This window comes from Ambystoma mexicanum, chromosome 4q, assembly GCF_040938575.1.
Source record: "Ambystoma mexicanum isolate Mex_15411 chromosome 4q, UKY_AmexF1_1, whole genome shotgun sequence".
NCBI lineage: Eukaryota > Metazoa > Chordata > Amphibia > Caudata > Ambystomatidae > Ambystoma > Ambystoma mexicanum.
This window is the reverse complement of record NC_090928.1, coordinates 670,960,860-670,977,102: the sequence shown is the minus strand read 5'-3', so window position 1 is coordinate 670,977,102 and position 16,243 is coordinate 670,960,860. Positions and strand designations below refer to the sequence as shown.

General features: G+C 48.0%; 1 protein-coding gene across 5 annotated transcripts in view; it reads left to right on the top strand.

The window, feature by feature from the left end:
* CCDC88A (coiled-coil domain containing 88A) overlaps positions 1 to 16,243 on the top strand; it is a 2,139,415-nt gene that overhangs the window by 574,481 nt on the left and 1,548,691 nt on the right. For all 5 annotated transcript variants that reach the window (XM_069608255.1, XM_069608254.1, XM_069608253.1 and 2 more), the window contains exon 8: positions 5,775 to 5,944. In XM_069608255.1, coding sequence (XP_069464356.1) covers positions 5,775 to 5,944 — 170 coding nt within the window. The remainder of the gene's footprint in view (positions 1 to 5,774; positions 5,945 to 16,243) is intronic.

Here is a 16,243-nt window from a genome sequence, read left to right as displayed (position 1 = left end):
TAGTAGTACTGCTAAGACTAGTGGTAGTACTACTACATTTACTGGCAGTTGTAATAGGAGTAGTAGTAGTACTGATGCTACTACTACTGCTAGTAGTAATTCTGCTACTGTTGTTAGTAGCAGGATTAAAGCTACTACTATAGACCATCACCAATATTAGTAGTGGAAGTAGTAACAGCAGTAGAAGTATTTGTATTACTAACAGCATCAGATGTAGCTCTGCTACTTCTGACTCTAAAACAATTAGTGGACAGGAGTAGTAGGTAAATGCATTTATTGGAGTGAAGTAAAAGAAATTGCATGTATACTTTGCCTATTGCAGCTACAATGTATCTACAGAACGTTACAAAAAAGTTCACAATTGTTTATTTAAACTATTCGTAATTTGTCCTGGTGGTCCCAAAAAAATATTTGCTTGGGTAACAGAATAGAATCATATTACATCTTTCATCTAGTCTGACCAAGGGAAGCAGGTCTGCTTATGTAATCATGGGTATGTCACCTGTGTTGGGGTTCTATGAGCAGCAGTTGGATGGGTCGACCAGAGAAAGATATAACTAGATGGATGGCTGATGGTTGCACTCATTTATTGGTTCTCATCTGTGCTCTGCTACACTTACTATTGCTGTACTATGCTCTGCTGAAGCTGCATGAATAAACAACCTTAAAAGGAAGCTTCTTCAGTGAGTCATCTCTGCATGCGACATTACATTACAAAAAATCCCTAACAAACACTTTTCGGAAAAAGTGAAAAAAAGAATCCTGGTTCAGTTATCAGTAAGACCACCATTACTCCATTGTTTTCCAATGTATTTGATTGTCTCTATTGATTTGTATAAAGTCAACCTTACAAAGTTTGTCAGAATTAAATGGCAAAGGTTGTTAAAGTAATTTGAGCCCTACTAATATTAAGAAAGAAAGTATTTTACCTTGTGCAACAATACAAATGCGTTTTCAATCCATGAGTTTACTAGATTGCCTTACCCTCTTGCACATACAAATACATGGGCGTTCATTCCAGGAACCTTTTTCAACAGAAAAAACATTCCCTTTTAAATTTAGATGCACGCAGGGGTGCGGCCCTGGGAGCATGCACTGCCCTGACTCTGCCCTCTGGCGCCACGCCCCATGCCCCTTTTCCGCGTCGACGGGAACATACCAAATTCACCAACGCTCCTGGGTTTGGCTTCGGCCATCTAATTGCACGCGCGGATACTTCTTCTTCTGACATCCATCTCTCCACCCGGACCTCACATGGTGGTCTAAGGACTGCAACCTACTCAGGTCATCATCACCACAGACTCTCTCGATGGATGGGGGGCCACCCTGGACACTCACTCTGTCCACGGCACCCAGGCCCGGCAGGAGTACCACATTAATTAGTTGGAGCTGAACGCCATCTGGCTAGCGCTCAGAGCATTCCTTCCGCTTATCAGGGGCAAGGTTGTCCTCATCCAGACAGACAACTCGACCAGCATGTACTATGTTTACAAGCAGGGAGGCACCAGATCCCCTCCACTGTGCCGTCTGGCAAACAGCATGTAGGAGTGGGCCCTGGACAACAACATCTACCTCACGGCAGTCCACCTTCTGGGGGAATCCAACCTGGAGGCGGACAGGCTCAGCAGGTTGGGAGCAGACAATTGCCAGTGGCTGCTAAATGACCTCACACTGCAGGAGATCTTCAGCAGATGGGGACACCCACAGGTGGACCTCTTTGCCACCTGGCACAACAAAAAGTGCCAACAGTTCTCCTCCTTGCAGGGACAGGCCCCCGGCTCACTGGGTGACGCATTTCAGATTCAGTGGAACGGCATAACAGCATACGCCTTCCCACCCACACCACTGATTCACAGAGTGATATGCAAGATCAACGAGTCTCGTCAGCTCAACATCATTCTAATAGCTCCATGTTGGCCAGCCAGGCCATGGTTCTCGGAGCTGCTCAGCCTCTCCGAGATACCACCGATTCATCTTCCGACGGGCCCAGCACATCTTCTGGCACAGCAGGGGGGCAGGGTCATCCACCCCGCGCCACAGAAACAAGCCCTCACAGCGTGGTTCATGAACAGGTAACGCTAAGGCACCTCAACCTCTCCCAGGCTAATCTAGAGATCATACAGGGCGCAAGGAGCAAGGCTACCAGGGCCCAGTATAAGGGCAAGTAGACCAGGTTCTGCCATTGGGCAGACTCTAAAAATATTGACCCCTTGCATGTACGTTGGACGACATGCTCTCCTTCTCAGCGTACCTCGCACACTCCGGTGTGCAGGTGGACACTTGCCGTACTTACCTCGCAGCCAACAGGGCTTACAGGAACAGGATGAAGTAGTCCTGTGGACACACCCAGCATTCCTGCATAAGGTGCCGTCTGCTTTCCATCTAAACGAGAAAATAATGCTGTCTACTTTTTTTGCTGAACCGAAGGACGAGGCACAGAGTTCTGCACTGCATTGATGTCAGGCATGTCCTGAAATTCTACTTGGACAGGACCAAGGGCTTCTGCAATTCAGACGCCCTATTTGTCACCTTTGGAGATTCAAGACCAGGTTATCAGGCCTCCATAGCACGGTGGATGGTCTCGGCCATCAAATAAGTATATGAGGGTCAGCATAAGCCACTCCCGCCCAACATATACGCCCACACAGTCAGGGCCCAGGCAACGGCCATCGCATTCCAGCGGCATGTCCCATGTCAGATGCGGCTTTCGGACAGGCGGTTCTAAGGAACCTGTTTGCTTAAGGAGGGTCTCCTCTCGACCCTGGGGCTACATTCAGTTGTAAATGCCCATGCAGTATGGAGGAAAGGGTACGGGACGTAATTATAAGTTACTCACCGTAGTGACTAGTCCCCTTCCCTCCATACGTCCCACCATCCTCCCCCCTAATAAAACTGGTGTGCAATGTCATTCTATTGTCAATGCGTCTATGGGGACTGAGGTGTGGAGCCAGAGGGCGGAGTCAGGGCAGCTCATGCTCCCATGACCGCACCCCCGCACGCCTCTAAATTTACAGGGGAAGAAGGTTTTTTCTGGTGAAAAAGGTTTCCATCTCCCGTCCCTTGGAAGGGGCGCCCATGCAGTATGTCGCGCTCTGAAACACTTGTGTACGAGCGCGATAGAAATAAAATATCAATCAATCAATCAAAGGGGACTAAGGAGTAAGAGTACGTTAGTCACTATGGTGAGTAACTTATAATTTCGCTATCATGCTGCGGCTCCTCTGGAGATTGAATCATGCTAGTTTGAGTCATACATTTCTATACAGGTTAATTATATAATGTGAGGTTGATTTTTCATGTACGTTGTGCACTTTGCATCACGTAAGCTTTATTGAGCAAAGACAACTAAATATGCTCTTGAAAGAGAACTGTGCATAAAGCTTTGCATGTGATGTGGAAACAGAGACCTCAGTCGTCTGTTGTACAGGAAGACTTGGGCTCATATTGTGGCTATGCCAAACTGTGCGATCCTGATACTGGCCAAATCGCTTTACATCATTGTTCGTTATGGTCCGTACATGTTAAAATAAACAGAGCATGTTGGTGTTGAAGGGACAATGTGGACTATACTAAAATGCCTCGTTGATGAATGGTGAAGTTGACTTTAGTTTACCGCATATATATTACTGCGTGAGCGTAGAACTGCACACATTTTTTTTACAAAATATGTTGTCTCTAGGTGGTGATTCGAAATTGATTATCCAAAACAGTCTGACTGATTTTTGAGTTTTGCAAGACAATGGGCCTCATTACTAGATTGGCGGTGCAGGAAAAAAAGTGGCAGTAAATCCGTTACTGCCACCTTTCACTTTTACCATCAGAATAGTGCCAAAACTCGTAATGAGCCCAATGTGGGTAAACCTTTCACACACGGGTATCTTGAGAGCTAGTCCACACATCTTACATCCCATTACTGAGAACACCCACCTCCACCCACAATTGATAAGCCAAGTTATAGTGAATACTTTTCTAGTGCACGCCACAGTCTGAATTGTATTTTGACTTGCATAATGCTCTTGCGGTTTGAAAGCCATGGCCCTCACCTGACTAATGTAGTGAAATTCAATTTGTATCATTTTGCATCTTAGGCCATGCTCAAAACTCCTCCGAGTGTGACACCAAAGACCTATTTTTGTATTGCTTGTCCTAAAACCAACACATAATTATTTGTGGGGCAGAAAACGTAAGGCCATTATTTTGTAAAGATCTAATTTGATCAAAACAAAAAAAAACAAAAAAAAAGAAAAGAAAACGTAAGCCCAATGTTTCATGGCTATCATGTCTCTGTAAGCCTGCCGTTGCAACAACAGACCAATGAGACAGTTAAAACAACTATTACGTATGCAGATTAAATCTTATCCTTTCAATATTGTAATGAGAGTTCTTCGACAATTAGATGTGGATTTTGCTTGATGTGTTCATTGAAAAACATAGAGCTACAGAGATTTTTTGCAAATTTAAAAAGGGAAATGGTTGAACATAGTGAAAAATGCTGACAGATCCCCTGAAGGAGGGTCAGTTCAGGGCTGTGAGGGCGGCTGCCATAGGACCCCACAAATGGGGCGTCACATGGTAGTTACTCTGTATGCTGCTTCTGGACTTTCTAATTTAGGTTTACTTTATGGGTAATGTAAGTTGTCTCAAGACCCTCAAAATGACTCACTTGAAGGCTTTGGAATAGACTGGACCAGGACTCTCTAAATAAAGATTAAGTGGCATCCATATATGGAATATGCTGGCTCTGAACTCTCCAAATGCTAATCCCTTGGGTTCTAAGCAGTACATTGCTCTTGGATCCTCTAAATTAGACTCACTTGATGGAAATGAGGTTGTCTGCTTCAGAACCCTTAAAATAAGGGCTATCGGATAAGCTGGCTCCACTTTCTGACTTCTGTGGTTGCACCACTATATACCACAAGTGAAGTTTTATTTCACAGAGACCAAGCTTCACATCTTTGCTAATTCCCAGCCCACTTGTGCAGTTTTTCAGTTCATATTTCACTAGTGCCGCAGCACCATAAAACTTGCAGTGTGATTTGCAAATTAACTGTTGCATGACTTATACAGCATTGATTTAATGTTTGTTGAATTTTGTGGCTCTTAAAGCCACATCTGACCCTTGGCTCAGCTATGGATGGACTCTCCTTAAAGAAATCTGGCTTAGCCACGGGTGTTCTTTAAGTAATTTTCTCCTAGATACTAGTTCTCGAGCAGATGCTTGGTCAATCAGCTTTTTGGAAGGCATGTGGTTAATCTATTTATATTACACTCCACTACTCTGTAATTAAAATGGTTGATATTCTTCCAAATGGTATGTTAACTAATGTTCCCTTAGTCTATGGTTCCCTTTTCCTATGGCCTATGATTGTTCCAACTCTCCAAAAGTTGTAACAACTACTTATGGAGCGCTTAGGCAAAGGTAAGGAAAGTGACCGCTAGTACGAGATGAATTGAAGCTTGCATGCTGGCATACCGTTTTTACAATGTGCTCAGGTAAAGGGCTTTGCTGTCCCCTCGACAGGGATGTAGACATCCCACACAGTATGAGTAATGGAGGATCATGTATTAGGAGAACAGTTATCAAAACATTATGTGACGTAGGCTGTTTCAGCACAGATCTGTAGCAATGATGATGGTTCAGTGTTTGGATTTGAGAAGCTTCTCAACAGATGTCTCATTCATTGTTGTTGCACGTACAATACCAAGGGTTAAGCACTGCCATTGAAAAGGAGATTCCTGACAAAGTCAATCTATGATTATTTTTCTCTTCTCAGACAATTGTAGAACTTTCAGAAGAACGGGACTGCCTTCATTTTCCTGCTCATACTTCAGCAGCACAGTCTCCTTCTGGATCTCCAGGCATGAGACGCACAGAAAGCAGGCAACACCTGTCAGTGGAACTGGCTGATGCCAAGGCAAAAATAAGAAGGCTTAGACAGGAGCTGTAAGTGATAATGAATGGAGGTGAATGTGCTTACGAACAGAGATATACAAGGTTACATGTTATGCTAGCATTAATGAGTGCCAGTGTCTCCCTTTATATGGAGGACATTTAAACACAGTCCTTTTGCTTTAAATATAGCCGTTTGTTGTCATTCTTGTTTTTGTTACAAAATCTACCAAATTTTACATATGAGAGTCAATGTGGCATTTCAAAACTATGATCCCCTAGCAAACTCCTAATGTTTGAATTTCTGTCTTTCAAGTTGGTCCTTCTTGGTAAAAGGCAAATTATCATAGTTCAGCTGTCTGTTTATACAGTGTTTGCAGTCACCAGCTAGAACAGTGTAGTGGTCAGTACAGTGCATTTTCTGTTGTTCCCAACAATTTGGTAAAAAGCCTCACTAGATATTTTTGGATCAATAATACGTGTCGGTTCTATGACCCACAGATTGATGAATTAATGGACACCACCTGATAGCTGTCAGACTTCTTTTATTGATTCTCTCCACTAGGGTCCCACAGGTAACTTGTTAGTACACATTATAATGGCTCCCAACTAATAAACTAATGAGATAGCCACCTTCTGGATCACAGCCAGAAATCTATCTATGACCTCACCTGAATATGTAATGCGCTCATATGCCATACATCTTACTTTTCTGAAACTCATGCCTATATACTCCCACAACTTCATGTAAAACCATAGACACTCTAACAGAACTATATATACTCACTTGGCTTGCTTATGGCAATTTGACACAATGGGAGGGTGGGGTTCTCGAGACATGTCCTGGGACCGAAGGACGAGGCACAGTCCTGGGACTTGGAGTGGACTTAACTTGTAATTGCACATTTCCCTTCCATATGAAGTGGAAAGGCACCTGCGCACAACTCCTTCCTTGGGATTAACAAGATGGGACTGCATCCTCCCTTTCTGGAACCTCTTTCCTGGTAGCACCCTAATTTAGTTCCAAACTCTGCCCACCACTGGCTTAAGCACATCTGGGAGTCTTTTTCTCACCCAAACACCCACACCAGCTTTAAATTCCTTTACTGCTTTGCGCTTCTCTCACAGTTAATGTTCACTACATTGGCCATTTTTAACCATGCTGGGCACACCTTGGAAGCCCAAAGGATCTCAACTGAGCTCTCTTCTGTGGTGGAAGGAGGAGTCTGATGATGTGCTATGACCCTTTCCTAACCACTTTCCCTCAGTTCTGCCTAGTACATTTGTCCTCTGGATACATTCCTATAGTATTGTGTTGTGCCATTTACCACAGGTGGTAGAAAAAGATGCCACTCGCTTTGCTGAAAGCCATTATGGATCTATACACAGACTCAATTGGTGTGGTTAGGTGGGGAGTCAGGGGCACGCTTGCAAGATCCTTTTGGTAAAAGTGGGGTAAGTCAGCGATGTATTTTAGCCCCTACTCTTTTCTCTCCATTCTTTGATGGTGTATTCAATATACTGCCCATTTCTAATTGTGATGTACCAGGTTTGGGAGGTGAATAGTTAAGTATTTTAATGTTTGCGGATGATGTGATCTTAATTTCAAGAACACCAATGGGGCTTGATAAACACTGCCAAAACAAAAATCCTGCGGTTTGGAAAAAGTATGACCCATAGATGATGATGAAGACCTTCATAGGGGATTCAGAGGTAGAAGTTAATAGATTTGATTACTTGCGGATTAGAATTAGTCAAAAGAATAAGTGGGATCAGTACGTAGACAACGCTAACCTAATTTTACAGAAAAATAGTTCAGCAATAATTGGATTTTCAAGAAAGCATAGGGATAGAAACGTAGCTCCTGCCTTTGAAATATATAGAGCTCAGGCAATTGCCAGAGCTTTATATATGGGCAGATATTTGGGGATACAGTGAGCCTTTGCTTCAACACCATGGCGGACGCCCCAAAGAAAAGTCTCTTCAAGGCCTGTGAGAACTGTGGCCTGAAGAACATCTTCATCGAAGATCGGCACACCAGGTGCCTTTACTGCCTACATCCCAACCACGATGTTGATGGATGTTCAATTTGTCAGGCCTTCTCCTCCAAGACACGGAAGGACTGTCATCGGAGGTTAGTGGCATGGCTTGAGAAAGGGAAGTTCCTCTGATGCGGCCTCCGGGCGTGGTTGTACCTCTTCCAGGGCCAGCAGGTCCAAAGAGTGCGCTTCCTCTGACAAAAATAAGTTCCTTTGAAGATGCTTCCCTGGTGAAGATCCAAAAGAAGGCAAAATCGGCACATGCTCCAACGCTTCGTCGGCTGATGCTGTGGCTGCGGGACCCAGTTCGGAGAGGAGACGATCGCCATCACCTGCTCCGTTGATGGTTAGTTTACCGGCAGGGGTCTGGTTCCATCCATGAGGAAGTCGTTAATGCCATCGGCCCAACACATGGCCTTGTCAAAGGGCAAGTCACCAAGGACCGGTCACCTACTCCACCATCATCGACTCCATCCTCGTCACAAGCCTTGTCGATTACCTCATCCATCAGGACCGTCGACAAAAACACTGTCGACGAGCACCTCGTCCTTGACCTTGTCTGCAGCGGCTGGTCTTTCAACGGCAGCTTCAATCGCACTGAAGGGCTCATCTATGACCGTCACTATTGCCACTATGTTGGTTACCACGGCCAGGGTATTCTTACCGCCTAGACCTCCGTTGGCGGTCCCGTCGATGGCGCCTTCTCCTGCTCTGCAGGCTCCAGTCATAGCTTCTTTTCCTAAGGGCTCAGATTTGGTGAAGGACATGCCTCCAGATTAATAATGTATGCCTAGACCCAAAAGGCCACACCACTTTTCACCTTGGACCCTCTGGGATCCCCCAGAAGGTCACCAGAACGCTACACTGGCTCAGAGGAGGACCTGCCAGCAGGTTTTTACTCTGACCAGGAAGGTTGCCAAGGGGAACCTGGCTACATTCTGCCAATACTGCAGCAGAGAACATCATCTCACCATCCTTCTCGGCCTTTAAGCCCTTCTCTTTGGGCCCGGCTCCAGCAACTACTCCTGCATCAAGGGACATGTCTTTGGACATTTTAACCACCTTGCATACACCCTCTGCTCCTCTGACTATGCCAGCAGGGAGTGCTCCAAGGCCTCCTCGGCGTCAGCCAAGGCAACCTCAGCCGGCCCCTGTTGCCTCGCCGGCCATTGCTGGCCGCACTGCCCAATGTGGTGGAAGATGTAGCTCAGGCAGACACTGGCAGTGATACTGACACGACAGGTACACATGGCACTGATGACTTTGATGATTATGTTCCTGGGGCCTCTCTGCCAGACGAGATTGGGTCCTTCCACTCCATGATCTCTAGGGCTGTGAAACTATTCAACATTGTGCCTAAGGAAAAGAAAAAGGAAGGTTTCCTCTTCGAATAACGGGAATCCTCCAGGAAGACCGTCGTTTCAGTTCCCTGTTGGACATTTGGGAGGATGGCCTGTCGCTCATGAAGGCCCCTAATACTACTCCTTTGGAAAGGGACCAACTGGAAAAGAAGTACTGGGTTCGAGACTCTGCCCCTAAGTGCCTCAGATCCCAGCCCTTGCCAGACTCACTGGCCTCGTCTGCCGCTAGGAAGAGATCCTCCAATCCGTCTTCCTCGTCTATGGTGCCTCCGGACCAAGAGGGTAAAAAGCTGGATGCAACATGGAAGTACATCATCGCAACAGCCTCACCGACAATCAAGGCCGCCAACGCCGTTGCCATTCTCTCACGATATGACAGGGAGTTGTGTACAAGTTGGGGCCCATCCTTGACTTCCTCCCTGATGATAGGAAAGCTGAAGCCTTGGCGCTGTTCAAAGGAGAGGTGGCCTCAGACCACCCAATCACAGTGGCCCTCGACATCGCTGATTGTGGCTTTCGCCAGATGGGCAATGGTATGGCCCTCTGCCGCCAGGGTTGGCTTAAGGCCACCTACTTCCGCACGGATGTGCAGACAAAGGTAGTCGCTATGCCGTTCGATAGCGACAACCTCTTTGGGAAGGCAGTCGATGAGACTCTGCAAGACATAAAGACGGACACCGAGACGGTATATACTTTTGGCAATCTTCAGCAGAGGAGGCCGTCCTTTTCGTTCCTCTAAAGGGAGTTTCTCAAGGTCATCCAAAGGCTTTGCTACCCCCATCAACAGTCCTCCCTTCTACCAACCAGGAGGCTTAGAGGGGACGCTCCCAGGCCTACAGCAGTGGCAGCCAGCATCGTCGCCGCCCCGCAGCCAGGCCGCAGATGCCAAAGCAGGCCTGAACCGACCCGGGAGCCGTGCACCCACTTTAGCACCCCAGTGGGAGGCCAATTATCACAATTTGTCGATCAGTGGCAGAAGATCTTCACAGACAAATGGGTGCTCGATGTCTTTGAACAGGGACACTCTGTTGAAATCCAGGACCAATGCCCTCCCATTTCTCCTGTTCGAACTGCACATGACACAGCTGCTAAAGGAGGTTCAAGCCATGCTAAGCAAATGATTGATAGAACCAGTCTCTCGGCACCTCCAGGGCTTCTGAGTGTACTCCAGATACTTTCTGGTAAGGAAGAAGTCAGGATGGTGGAGACCTATTCTAGACTTGCGGTGATTTAACAAATTCCCCAAATCCCAAAAGTTCTGGATGGTCACTTTGCAGCATGTACTCGACCAACTGGAGGAAGGAGATTTCCTTCACCTCCAAGTGACCCTCGACTTGGAGGATGCGTACTTCCACATTCCCATTCATCGAAAACACAGCAAGTTCCTGCATTTTGTTGTTCAGGGGTGCCATTACCATTTCAAGGCTCTGCCCTTCGACCTCAAAATCAGCCACACAGGTGTTCACCAAATGCTTGGCCCCGGTGGCAGCGCATCTATGCTGCATAGGAATCTACATCTATCCTTACCTGGACGATTGGCTCCTCAGATCCCGCTCTCGGGCTGGCAATCCAGCACATTGAGGAGACCATCCGGACCCTGACTTCTCAGGGATTCTTTATAAACTATCAGAAGTCCTGCGTAGTGCCACCTCAGAATGCACTATTCCTGGGTGCCCGCCTCAACACACTCTCATTTCTCCAGCATTGGATCTTTCATGGATTCACATACTTAGAATATTCCCCGTCGTGAGACTGGGAACCCTCGGTACACTTATAAAGCCGGTTTTCCATAGGAAAACTTTGACACTTTTGTGTCCTATCCACATCGTTTTTGGGCTGCTCACGCATGCCCCAATAGGACGTAGCAGTATAAATGCCCCGCCCCCGCGGCTCCCTTCAGATTTCAACCGTCTTCCAAAGTAGTGGGATCACCTCGCGTCATCTACTATTTTGTCAAGGTTGTTTGTTGTGTTTTTTCCTGATGTCTGGAAAAGCTCTGTTCCGCCCGTGCGCTACATGCGGGCTGAAGAAAGTGTATGAGGGGGGTGGACATATGGACTGCATATATTGTCTACACCCTCCCCACTCGGCAGACAAGTGCGACATATGTAAGGGCTTCTCCCAAAAGACTTGTAAAGACCGAAGTCGGCGGTTGGTGGCCTGGTTGAGCGATGGAGCGGGTGTGTACCCGCCTTCGGAGGTAGGCTCCACGTGCAGCGTGGCCTCGGCATCAAAATCCTCTGGGGCCCCCCGCCGTTCGGCATCAGCTGAACCCCCGGTGAAGAAACCATGCCCTGCGGAGAAGCGGTCTTCGGGAAACCATTCCGCAAGGGAATCTTCACTGAAGAAAACCTCATCATCATTGTCAAAAAAGTCGAGATCCTCCTCAGGTGATCACCATAGATCATCCTCGAGTCGAGAGTCTGAGAAACACAGGTCAAGTTCAAAAAAGGCGAGAACGCCTCAGGGAGCTGCACAGATACCACCGTCGTCGACGGGAGGGCGTTTGTCGACTCCCTCACTACCAATGATGCAGTTGGTTTCGTCTATTGTTATGCCGCAGGTGGTGGCTACGACGACGGCTGGCCCAACTTTAGCCTTGTCGACGGAGATCCCGCAGGAGGCCTGGCGACTGGAGGTATTCAACCCTGTTTTACTGGAATCCTTGCTGCAACAGGAGGCGGCCTTGTCTGTATCCTCTGTGGACGAGGAGTGTGAGAGGATAGCTGGGCCTGCAGAGCTCGGGTTACAAGGGGTTAGCAAGCGGACTCTTTCCAGCGGGACAAATATCCCAGTTACAACCCCTCTTCCTAACCCGCAGTCTGTTCTATCACTGGAAGTTCTATCCACGTTGCAGACCTTGTTAAAGAAATTGGACGAGAAATTACCTCAAGTGGCAGCTTCGACCATATCGACGGTCGACGAACCTGGCCCTTCCCGTCGGACAACTCCGACGGTGTCGACGGCAGTACCGGCACGTGAGGACCTCACAGGTGCACGCCCGGAGGAAGGAGAGCTGCTGGACTCAGACTCAGACAGAAGGTCCTTATTGGATATTTCGTTATCCCCCTCTAGGGATCCAATCTTGGAGTCAGAGGCAGAATTTGAAGCCCCAAGGAGCCCAGCTCAGCTGTCTCCCCCGGACAACATTGGGTCTTTCCATGCCATGATGAGCAAAGCGTGTACCGAATTCGGATTGGCTCAAGAGGAAGAGAAAAATGACTGTTTTCTATTCGACCACATGGGAAAGAGAAGGAGGTCGGTGTTCTCAGTACCCATCCTGGATCATGTGTGGCAGGAGGGTTTACAGACGATGCGTCATCCTTTCTCGGAGCCCGCAATAAAAGGTAGGCTAGAGAAGAAATGTAACGCTCCAGAATCCACCCCCAAATGTCTATCCTCCCAACCAGCCCCAGAGTCAGCGGCTGTGGCGAGAAAAGCAAGGTCCCAGCACAAATGCATGACTCCTCCGGACAACGAGGCCAGGAGACAAGATGCCTTTGGCAAGAAGGTGTTGTCGGTGGGTGCAACGACGGTGAAGGCGGCCAACTCTCTGGCTATAATGGCCAGGTATGATAGAGAGATGTGGCACTGGTTGGCACCCTTACTAGAACATCTCCCAGAAGAACACAGGAAAGCGGCGATGTTACTCGTCCGAGAGGGTGAAGAGGCCTCAAATCATTCTATAAATATCGCTGTGGACCTCGCAGAATCAGGATTTAAGCAAGTCAACAACGGGGTGGTTCTACGGAGACAAGCATGGCTTAAATGCACCAACTTTAGACAATACAAGGTGCTGGATATGCCCTTTGAGGGAGACCTTCTGTTTGACGCAAAGGTGGATGAGGCCTTAAAGGGCATGAAGGAGGACTCTGACACGGCGCATTCTTTGGGTGTCCTCCAGAGTGGAAGGAATTTTCGTTCTTTTCGCCCTTTTAGGGGAGCATCAGGGAACTCTCGATTCTCAACATCAAGGGACAGATCTTTCAATAGGCCTGCGTACTCCTCGCAGGGCTATAGACGGGCTTCTCAAGCCGCGAAACGACGCCGAGGCTACCAGATCTCCAGGGCTACGTGTCGTCGTCGAAAGATAGCAGGCCAAAGACCAGCAATGACGGGCGTCAGAACGTCCTGGGAGGCAGGGTATCGCATTGTGTCGACGAATGGGAGCAAATAACCATGGATCGGTGGGTGCTGGACACTGCAAGGTTTGGACATTCGCTGCAATTCAAAATCAACCCTCCGCGTGTTCCACCAGCGTTTTTGGCTCAACCCCACCTGGGCATGTTGCAACAGGAGGTGGGGCTTATGCTACAAAAAGGGGCTATAGAATCGGTTCCTGCATCGCAGAGGGGTCAAGGTGTTTATTCCCGATACTTCGTAGTGAAAAAGCCAAACGGAAAATGGCGTCCCATTCTCGACTTCTCGACCTTCGCGACCTCAACAAAGCGTTGAAAAGCCTAAAATTCAAGATGCTCACACTCCAGGAAGTGATCCGGTCTGTCCAAGAAGGGGATTTTCTGGCGTAGCTGGACCTTCAAGACGCGTACTTTCACATACCAATGCGTCGACGACACAGAAAGTTCCTAAGGTTTGTGGTAGGACAGACTCACTACCAGTTCACAGTGCTTCCTTTTGGACTAAAATCCTCCCCCAGGTCGTTCACGAAATGTTTAGCTCCAGTTGCAGCATGGTTGAGAAAGCAAGGCCATCACGTGTACCCATATCTCGACGACTGGTTGGTGAGGGGATCCTCCCCGATGGCAACTCAAACAAGTTTACAAGCCACCATGCATCTTTTACGACGGCTGGGATTTGCAGTAAACTTCGAGAAGTCTTTGTTGACTCCGTCGAGAAGCTTAGTGTTCTTAGGTGCGCTGTTCGAAACCCAGTCAGGGTTGGTGAGGCCATCCGTCGACAGAATCCACAGACTCAATCAGCTAGCAAGTCAGTGGAGGATCAATACCAGAGTATCGGTGAGGAGATATATGTCGATACTGGGCGCTATGGCGTCGTGCATTCCTCTGGTGAACAACTGCTGCCTTTTCATGAGGCCAATTCAAGAGTTCCTGGCGGACCGGTGGACCCAGACCCAAGGACTCTGGTCGGACAAACTGGTTGTCGACGACAACAAGCTCCTACAAGATCTTCGATGGTGGCAGAGCTTTCAGAACCTATCCAGGGGGGTACCCCTGCAGGAACTGGAATTTCGCGTGACCATAGTGACGGACGCATCGCTGACGGGTTGGGGAGCGCATATGGGCACTCTCCAAACGCAAGGTCGATGGTCTCCGAGGGAATCGCTCCTGCACATCAACGTTCTGGAGTTGAGGGCAGTGCGCTGGGCCCTAAAATCTTTCCTACCACACATAAAAGGCTTGGTAGTGAGAATATTGACAGACAACACGACAGCAATTTTTTATTTGAGAAAACAAGGAGGCACTCGGTCCAGAACCCTTTCCACCGAGGCTCAGAAAGTATGGCAATGGGCTCTGAAGCACGATATAACCATCGTAGCTCACCATCTCCCTGGAGTAAGGAACGAGCAAGCGGACTCCCTCAGCAGGAAAATGGACCAAATACACGAATGGGAGATATAGACAGTCTTCAGTTATCGAAGATCTTCAAGAAGTGGCGGCAACCTCCAATGGATCTCTTTGCAACAAAGGAGAACAAGAAATGGGAACTGTATGCCAGCAGGTGGCCACAGAGGGGCTCGCTGGGGGAGGCGTTCTCCTTCCCGTGGACTGACAAGTTTCTCTACACCTTTCCCCTGTTTCCTCTCGTACAGAGAACTCTGCAATGGATTCGCAGATACAGGTGTCGAGTCATCCTAGTGGCTCCGTATTGGCCGAGACAGGCGTGGTGTTCCGACCTGCTTCAACTGTCAATAGAGCAGCTGATAACATTTCGGAAAGCCCCGAACCTCCTGTCCCAGGACAAAGGGACAGTGTGGCATCACAACCCGGACAGTCTCAACCTCACAGCTTGGCTCCTGACTTTTCGGAGTTTGGTACCCTGAGTATTTCGTCGGATTGTCGGAGAATCCTGCAGGCCGCACAGGCTCCTTCCACGAACACGTCGTATGCATGCAAGTGGAGGAGATTCTGTGGGTGGTGTCAAAGTCAGCCGGGATTGCAGCCCCTGAATATAACTCCGGAACAGCTTCTCCCATATCTGCTGCATTTGGCAGAGAGTGGATTGTCTTTTTCGTCGATAAAGGTACACCTAGCAGCCATTTCAAGATTCACGAGGAAAAGGCAGTCGCCTCCCTTGTTTAGTGATAGGCTGATAAAGCACTTCATGAGGGGTCTATTCCATACGTTCCCACCGATTAAGCGCTTTCCACCAACATGGAGTCTTAACTTGGTGTTAGCGGGGCTAATGAAAGCTCCCTTTGAACCAATGTTTCCTCGTCTATGAAGTTCTTATCGTGAAGTTGGCTTTTCTAATAGCCATTACGTCAGCTCGACGGCTCTCGGAGATACAAGCATTGGTCGTAGATCCGCCGTACTTAAGGTTCTTTAAGGACAAAGTGGTGCTGTCGACTAATCCTCATTTTATTCCAAAAGTTCCTACTGTTTATCATAAACATTCGTCAATTGTTCTACCTACCTTTTTCGCAACTCCTTCATCGGCTGCGGAAAAGGCCCTCCATACTTTGGACGTGAAGAGAGCTCTGAAATTCTACCTTCATCGGTCTCAGCAAATCAGGACTACGCAGCAACTGTTTGTGGCTCATGGTCCGTCGACGAGAGGAAAGGTAATCTCAAAACAAGGACTAGCTAGATTGGTCTCGTCAACGATTGCTTTTTGTCACTCCAAGGTGGGAAAACCGATAGGTCATCCGAGAGCTCATTCCACGAGATCAACTTCGTCCTCGGCGACGCTGTGGGCAGGGATTCCGCTGACAGACATTTGCCAAGCGGCGTCCTGGTCGGTGCCACACACGT